The sequence below is a fragment of the Seriola lalandi genome, unplaced genomic scaffold (genome assembly GCF_002814215.2).
Source record: "Seriola lalandi dorsalis isolate HSWRI2012SDOR001 ecotype SW California unplaced genomic scaffold, Sedor1 jcf7180002054259, whole genome shotgun sequence".
NCBI lineage: Eukaryota > Metazoa > Chordata > Actinopteri > Carangiformes > Carangidae > Seriola > Seriola lalandi.
The window spans coordinates 37,725-46,952 of record NW_019524812.1 but is presented as its reverse complement, the minus strand read 5'-3'; the positions used below and the strand labels follow the sequence as shown (position 1 = coordinate 46,952).

The window sequence follows — 9,228 nt, the reverse complement described above, 5'->3', positions numbered from 1 at the left end:
CAAGACGCACGTTTTGATGTATATATTACCGGGGTTTTCTCAAAGCTGCGGGACGAGTTACGCGCCGAAATTTGGCGGAAGAATAATAAACCCGAAACAGAAGATTAATAGATGCCTCGGGGCTCTGCCCCGAGGCACTCCTCTCAGCTATTCTAGCTGTAGAGGAGTGCCTCGGAGCTGAGCACCCGTGGCACTAATAATATAAAACAGGAAAACAAAGTTCATCTTTGTTTTTGAAGATGTAACTGGCAAATGGTTGGTATTTTTACATAATCACTTTGTGCTCTCTTAGGTTCAGTATGAGGGATTCTTAACAAATCTGAGCTGAAAACATTAGTCAGTCAGTCAGTTGACATCTTCATGATTGGTTCATCGTTTAAGTCAATTTTCATGTAGAAATTACAAACATTTAAAGGTCCCAGCTTCCAAAATGTGAGGAGCTGCTTCTTTTCCTCATCTTATGTCATAATATTTTGTGTTTTCCGACAAACCAAAACAATCCCAAGACATCACCTCAACTTTAACAGACATTTTCCTCTATTTTCTGATGTTTTATTGACCAAATTATTAATCAATTAATCAAGAAAAAAAATTAGCAGTGTAAGTTCATTAAAATGATTATCATCCCAGACGTCTGTGTTACAGTATTATGTCTCTGTCCATAACCAGTGTGCACAGCTGTTTATCTGTCATGTGATGTGACGGCGCTGGTGCTGTCTTGGGAGCGGGAAACAAGGAAAAGATAAGCAGACAGTGAACTGTACTGCAGAGGGCAGAGTGATTAGTGTCACTTGCCACAGAGGTGCGAGCTGTGATTCATATGCACGAGGACACACTAAGTTTTATTCAGACGTGTACACAAACTGACTAATGTTATTGTGACTGTAGCTGGTACTGGGTCACTCCTCCCAACATTAGTTAATTAATTAATTAATTAGTATTTTGTGTTTGTATTAGTCCTATAATCTTCTTATTCTCAGATTTTTGTGTCGCCCTCTCACCTTTTTTTTTTCCTTTTCTCATAAATTTACAGCACTTTTTAATCCCTTTTTAATTTCCTCTTCTGGCATATGTGATTTTTTTTTTGTATATTCATGTGCCCTTCCTGAAATCCCGTTGCATGAAAACTTCCTCACATGACTCACTTCTGCTGTTGCAGGTGTCGAATAGGGGTCAGAGATAAATACCTGTCGGCCTATACAGTATCTTAGGAAAGTAGAACACAACTTCATTGCAGAGGGCTTGGAGATAATAGCCTCCATCCCTCATCCTGTGTGCCCACTGATATACACACGTATCACACACACACACACACACACACACACACACACACACACACACACACAGTGGCAATGTGTGCATATACGGTATGTACATTGATACACACACTTGACACAAGGGCTATCAGGCGGAACAGGCTCTGCATCACAGGCCTCTAACTGTGGCGCTCCAGTTCACATCAGTTGTTGCCACAGGATACCTTTGTGTAACCACTTGCTGGGTGTGTGTTTGGGTGCGTATATGCATTTGTGTTTGTGTAAGTGAGTAAGGAATGGGTTTAAGGACAATATTAATGCAATGAATCTCATTCAACATTCTTTCAAAAGTGCTGATGTTGCAAAACACATTAAAGTAAATCTAAACCACTGTGTTTTTACCTGGAACAATCACAATATAATAATGTGCTTTGTGATATACAAAGTTTAGACTGTTGCAATGGAGGGACGCTCCTTGGTTTTCACATTCAAACAATATACAGTTGTTGCTAAGGGGCTTAAAGAACATGTGCTAAAAAAAGCAACCCCCAGTGGCTGGATCGAACCAGATGGAACAATACACAGACGTTAACGTTGAATAAAGTTATGTTAAATTCTCATGTTTTTCCAGAGATTGCCGAAACCATTGCATGTATGACACATGAATATATTCCTGAACTTGAAATTTCTTTCCTCGCACACCCAATCAGCTGTGATATTCTGTTGTACCTGTTTAACCTGCCAGCTCAAGCTGTCTGCATAAACAGGGAGCTGCACAGTATATACAGAAAAAGCAATGCCCCTGAATGTGCAGGAGTTGGTACAGCCATCTCATCCCACTTGAAATTACAGAAAAATGGGAATGCAAATGAGCCAGCTCTTACATGTCACAGAATTCAGTAGTGGATTGAGTACTTCTCATCACCTCACATTGACAGTCTCTTTAATTTATTATGCTCGGCAGTGACTTCCTCAGGTGTGACTTTGAAGCAGCAGTCAGGCAAAAGTTGCATTAGAAATTGCAGAAGAAATAAAAGAGCAGAGTTATCCCAGTAATTTATACTTAAAATAAATGTCTTAATAGTCAGCCCTTTACCACATTTCCAGTTTTTCCCTTTCCATCTGAGTGACTGATTTGACGTGTGATTACTTAATATTTGTGACACTCTAAGTATAATATTTATATTATTATACTGAAACATAATAGCCCTTCTGACTGTAATTGTAGTTTTATATAGATCAGGTCCTAAAGTTGATATGGTCTGATGATCTTTCTCTCTCTGTGCGTCCAACACTTTGGTTCAGAGCGAGACGTTTTGACAACTACTGGCCAGATTACCATCAAATCTGATAGGAATATTCATGCCCTCCAGAGAGTTATCGATAATGATTATTACTCCCAGTATTTTCTTTCATGCAACCATCTGTTCAAACCTTTCCTTGACAAACACATGGCAGGGTATCTCTCAAAAACAAATGGCTGGATTTCTATGAAATTTACTGTGAAAATTCATTGTGTCCTGAGATCGAAGAGATATGTTTCTGATGACCCCCCCGATCATTTTTCTTACACCACCCTCAAGTCAAAATGTCAGCTGTGCACACAAAATAAAGCACTGTTTCTCATAACTTTATTTGGTGTTCTTGCTGTTAATCTTTAAGAAACAGTTTTCACCAGGTGATTGAATGAATATTTTTGTGTATCTGTCCAGGTATCCAGCACACCATTGAGCAAGAGGAAGGGCAGAACAGGTCATCAGCTGACCTGAGGATACGTAAAACACAGGTACGGTTCGGGAGGGAAAGCAGCAAAAGTCAACAGCTGTGTCCCAATTGTATACTGCAGAACAATTGTGAACAGTATGTATAATACTAACTGTAGTAAGAACACCAAGAAAAAGCTAAATGGAGCTTTCCCATTACTACCTGCAGTTTGTTTGAAGTTTGCAGCTGTGAGCTGCTCTTCCATGTTCCCTGAGAACGACTGCTTCGAGTATGACTCATTTTTGTCATTTTTTTAGTGTGAATACACTATGTACTGGAATATACCATTTGGACCTGCCCACCCCCTGTCCGTTCGGCATTTAGAGAATTGATTAAGTTAGTGTCTATGGTTACACTTTATGTGGATAGTCCTCCTATAGTGTATTTAATGTTAAACTAATGTTCAACTATGAACATTTTAATACATATATATCATATTATTATCACATTAACAATCATACAAACATTCAACCAACAACTAGTAAAACATTTAGCAGTGAGGGTAAGGGTTAGCGAAACAGTTGAATTGTTGAATCTCAGCTAATAACCTGTTGAAATGTTACAAATACTCTCTAGACTCTCTGAAGGCCGACTATCCAATTAAAGTGTGAGTGTGTTTACTGCTGGCATGGAGCAGGTTTCAGTGAAATGTTTTGTTGTTCCTCACTGTATCTCCAGCACTCCACACTGTCCCGTAAGTTTGTCGAGGTGATGTCAGAATACAACACCACCCAGTCAGACTACAGGGAGCGCTGCAAGGGACGCATTCAGAGACAGCTGGAGATCAGTGAGTAGACTAAACCCTCCAACACCCCACACACTAACTGTGCACATCTCAACACTGCATGCATCTAAAACATCTGCGTCTATTTTCAGTCACAGGGTGTTTCAAAGTTCTTTAAACGTTGAGATTCATGAGAATATCTGCACAGATTGAATGAGGTCATGAGTGAGCACTTGTCCTAAGTCAGACTACACAATCACCTCTTAACACGCTCTCAATCTTTGTGTTGGTGCATCATGTGGTGCCCCAGATGCAACACTGGTTGATATCCACCATGTCACACTACAGGGGATAAAACGACTGACTGTCTTCCTTGATGCTCATTTTCATTTCTGATGCTCCGGGTTTATCAGATCAGTCTTATATGATCTTTAGGGGGTTCAATCTGCCGGTATGACATGTGCTCCTGACCAGTGTTACGGTCTTTATTTGGAGAAATGTTCTGTAATTGTTACTGCACACACAGAATGTGCAGATAGTTTTTCTCCTACATACCTTTCATACAAAGGTCACTGTAAGTTGGGTGAAACTTTTGGTCAGCTTTCATCCAAAATGGCCATTCATGATTGCTTTTCATCCTGCATCTTCATCGCCCCTCTGTTATTAGTCAGGTGTTAGTTTCAGGTTCATTAATCTAAAAATATAGTCTGTATGCACATTCCTCCACCACTTTGTAAAAATTCAAAATCATTTTACATCTGTAGAGTAGATCAGTGTCAGTGTTACTATGTCTACATACTCTGATGAAAGACTAGACCCTGACAGAATTATGGACATACAAACTGCTGCAGCCTCGATTTGTTCATGTATTTATTTATTTTTCCAAACTGTTCACAACAACTGTTCAGTCAGTTCAATTCATGTGGTGATAAAAGGAGCAGGTTCTTTCTACTTTTTGAATTTTTGCAGCCTTTGATTTGTGGATTCATGCAGGAGAAATCATCTTTATCCAGCCAATGCTGGAAACACTTATCTTGATTTACAGTAATACGTCTGTTAAAGCACCCTTAAATAAATAGTCACCCATTCACTCTCCTGCTCCTGATATCATAAACCCAGATATAATACTTAATTGAATATATTAAGTGAATTATTTTCTCCTGCAGTCATGTTATTTATTCAGTCTGTTACATTTATTATTAATGAAAAAAGATGATTCAACTTGGCTGGAGAAAATAAACTACCTCAGCTCCAACCTGTTGACCGTTTATGCGCTTCAACTTTGTCAACTTTATTGTCCCCAAAGGGAAATTTGTCTTGCTGCCAGTTAAATCACAGAACACAGACTTGTTCTGGCTAACTGATAAAATAATGTACATGTGTTATGTGACAGCATAACATAAAACCTAGAGTACATCCAACTGTTATTATGCCACCCAAAAAAAGTATTTTATTCTATTTGTATTGATTTGTTTATAGAGAAATTTCAATTTCTTATTTTGAATTTGTCTGGTGTATTGTACCAAAACAACCATTCTCACACTTAAACCACTTTCCAAAACACATACATCACCAACACCCACACCCATATACATGCGCATGCCAGGTTGCTGCAGCTCAGATCTGAGCTCCCCTCACTCATGTCACACTCTGTGTGTGCTATGATTTGACAGGTATTAGCTGCGGGCCCCAGGCTCCTGGACCAGGCATCTGACATGGCCTTTGCCACGGCATCTGAGCAGGCTGCACTGAGCCAGCTGCCCCTTAGTCATTGTGATAGTCACCTTATACACAAAGGCAGGCACACACACTTGGATACAGAGAAGAACACTATGACTCATTTCGTAATAATAGCAGAGGAGAGCAGGGGTAGTTATGTCGCAGGGCACTCGGCGTAGATGTAATTTCCTCTGTCAGTTTAGAGTGGACACATGCAGTTGGGTGTGTATGTGTGCTCCACCCAATATATCTACACTAAATGGGGTCCAATGAAAATAACAGCAGAGGCAACGCACAGCTCTTTCTGGGGTTAATCAAAGGGCTAACACAAAACCCTTCTCATGGCGCTAAACACACCTGACTCACTTTTTCCTTGAGCTCCTCCATATCCATTTGGATTTGATTTGTCAGCTGGTGGAGTCACAGGAGGCCTTAGCCGTCTCTGGTTGAAATCTGCTCCTGTAACCACAACCGACAGTGATGTCACAATGTACTGACATCACTGCAGTGAGGCGAAAAGGTTAAACCACTGCAAGTCAGATTTTGCTCTCTTTAAGTAAACAGAGTCCAGAAGACCTGTGTCCTACACGACACTGTTAACCTTTTCTGTTTCCAATAAAAATTTAAAGAATAGTTTTAAATAGTTGTAAACATTTTGAAAAAATAAACTGAGCTGAGAAAGTCATAACTCTCATATCTGTTAAATATGACGCTAGGGTATGATTAGCTTAGCTTAGCGCAAAGACTGGAAACAGGAGGAAACAGATAGCCTTGCTCGTTCCAGAGGTGACAATATCAGCCTACCAATACCTCTAAAGCTCACTAATTGACACAATGTATCTGGTTTATTTCACCCATATTTTGAAGTGTAAAAACATGAATGGCAACCAGTGAAGACTCCCAAGAAGTTACTTATCCCAGCCAAGAAGTAGTCTGGCACATAACCCACACACCCACATAACCCTCCCTCCGTAAAACCATGTGATGTTTTCACACTGCAGCCTTCGTACAAGTTAAACAAACAGGATGTGTGATAATTAATGATCTTCAGAGGTTCTGGCAGGCTGATTTTTTTATTTATTTATTTTTTACCTTTGGACAGAGTCAGGCTATGTGTTTCCCTGATTTCAGGCCATATGTTTAGCTAAGCTGATGGACTCCTGGCTGTAGCTTTATATTTTACTGACAGATATCAATCTTCTCATCTATCTCTCGTCAAAGAATTCCCAAAATGTCAAACTATTCCGTTAAAGGCACATTTCTTTGATTGTCACATTTAAAGCCAGCATTAGCAATTCTGTAGCATTTTAGTTCATTATTGATTGAGAATGCTGAATATCACGCATTTATTTACTTTCATAAGCAGTGAGTAGACAGGTAATGCTCAGCAGGAAGGAGGGGACGTTGGTCACAGGCATCGCAGGGCCTCTTTGACATTTGACTGTTACATTTTATTTCCCAGCGGACACTCCTTTCACAGGTAGAGACGCAGTCACAATGCCAGGGAAAAAGACAGAGATGTACACAAACGCATTGTTCCTGTATAACAAAGAGATTGATCCATATGTGTGCAAATAAGCTGCACCAGCTTTTCTCATTCCTTTGTAGGTGAAATTGCAGCGAACACAAGCATGAAAATCACTCGCTTCTTTTGCTCTGCATGCATGAGCATTTGTGTGATTTGGCTTTACCCTCCGTTCCTTGGGGGTCTCACTTAATTTGCACTGCATAACAAAGGAAATGAAATAATACTGTTACTGGAAGCAACAAAGTATGAATGATTTAACTGCCCGTAAACACTATAGGTGAAGTGAGACTTCTTGGCTTCATATTAGGATTCTTAGGGTTTGGGTCTCCATGGTAACAAATAAGAGCCTCCTTCTGAGCCTGTCAGGGCTTTAAAAAAAAGCCAATGAGGATCGTGTGTGTGTGTGTGTGTGTGTGTGTGTGTGTGTGTGTGTGTGTGTGTGTGTGTGTGTGTGTGTGTGTGTTGTATGTGTATATGTGCGTGCGTGTGTCTGTGTGGGAAGTGAGATAAATAGGGTAGGGTAGCACCAGAGTGCCATGGTTATTTTTTTCTTCACAATTATCCATGACTCATTGTCACTCCTCTCTGTCCTTCAACTCTAACTCTGAACCTCTTTGATGTTGTAGTTTTAGCCTTAATGATAGAGAGATTATTTATTATCAGAGAGGCTGGGAGAATAGGGAATCGATCACAGTAATGTGGTGAATGTGGTCTCTCACTCCTCTTTGTGTGCTGTCTTCATCCTCTCATTTGTCAAACTGCAAAATGTCATTGCTGAACATGAGTAGATTCTTAAGCACGGTAATGAAACAGCAGGGCCACTTAACTGCCACTAAATGAAATTTATTGGTGTGATATGGATATGAAGTTTGAATTAGATACGATGTGCTAAGTAAAGAGACATGAACAAAAAAATATCATATGGGCGCACGCTCATGCCCTGGTAAATGTTAGAGCGGAGCTTCATCAGTATTCTGTTCATGATGGCAACCATTGGCTCTGACTCCCGACCATCATCACTCTCCATCAAACCACTTGCTCTGCCACTGAGGCCCCCACACTGACCACCCGACTTCATCACACGTGTAAACACAATACACACACATACTCACACACACTCTGATTAGGTCATGAATAGATGTTTTTCAGTTGCCTCCAAAGTCTCCAGCCACAGCTGCTGAAGGTTCAGTGCAGAGAATAAGTAATAGTCTTGTGTTTTTAAAGGAATAGTTTGACATTTTTTGGGAAATACATTCATTTGCTTTGTTGATGAAGACGACATATTATTGTTACTATGACGACAAAGGTCCAGTATGCCTGTTGCTGGTACGCTCCTATGGGTTGTATCCAAGGGACAAACAATCTATATCGTCGTTTAGGTTGGAGGACTTGTTACAGCACATTGAGCAAAAGTTACTATTGCTTACCGGAGTTGGTTTTTTTTATCGTCTTTTTTCCATTTTTTGCTTCTTTTCTCATAAAGTACTAGAAACTTTAACCTTGTTAGGCCCATAAAAAGCCTAGAAATGGAACAATCTGAGAGGAAAAAATTACTCTTACATTAACGCCACAACCCAGTGGTGAAAAGTAATTAACTGCATTTATTCAGCTACTCTACTTAGGTACAGTTCTGAAGTTTGAATGTATATATACTTATATTTACGTTAATTATACTTCTACTCCAGTTCATTTCAGAGGGTAATATTGTACTTTTTTTTACCAAACTCCATAGCTCTGGATGCAGAAAGACCTGCAGAGAACAACAGGGGAGAGCACATAAAATGATAAAGCACAATACTATGAGAGAGAGAGAAAGAGAGGGAGGGGACAGGAAGCATTTGCATGAGTACTTATAATTTTGATAATTAAAAGGAAAGTGTTTTTGATTTAGGGGGATCTATTGCTAAGAATTGATGATAATATGCATAATTACGTTGTATGATGTATAATCACCTGAAACTAAGAATTGTTGTGTTTTCATTAGTTGAGAATGCGCCCTTCATATCTACGTGGCGAGCACGTCCTCTTCCTTGGAGCCCGCCGTGTTGCACCGCCATGTCTCTACAGTAGACCAGAATGGACAAACCACACACAGGCTCTAGAAGGGGCCTGTTGTGTTTTTACGTTACCTGAAGGCCACTGTAGCTTCTCCTAAACACTTTGGAAAGGGAGATCAGTTGGTTACAATCTGCAACATCACCGCTAGATGGCACTAAAGCCGCCCTTAAATACATTTT

The 9,228-nt window shown here is 40.0% G+C and overlaps 1 protein-coding gene across 4 annotated transcripts in view; it reads left to right on the top strand.

Moving 5' to 3' along the window:
- The window catches only part of LOC111654123 (syntaxin-1A-like), a 59,905-nt gene that overhangs the window by 39,679 nt on the left and 10,998 nt on the right, over positions 1 to 9,228 (top strand). For all 4 annotated transcript variants that reach the window (XM_023405009.2, XM_023405010.2, XM_087173622.1 and 1 more), the window contains exons 5-6: positions 2,969 to 3,042; positions 3,699 to 3,807. In XM_023405009.2, the coding sequence (XP_023260777.1) occupies positions 2,969 to 3,042; positions 3,699 to 3,807 (183 nt within the window). The remainder of the gene's footprint in view (positions 1 to 2,968; positions 3,043 to 3,698; positions 3,808 to 9,228) is intronic.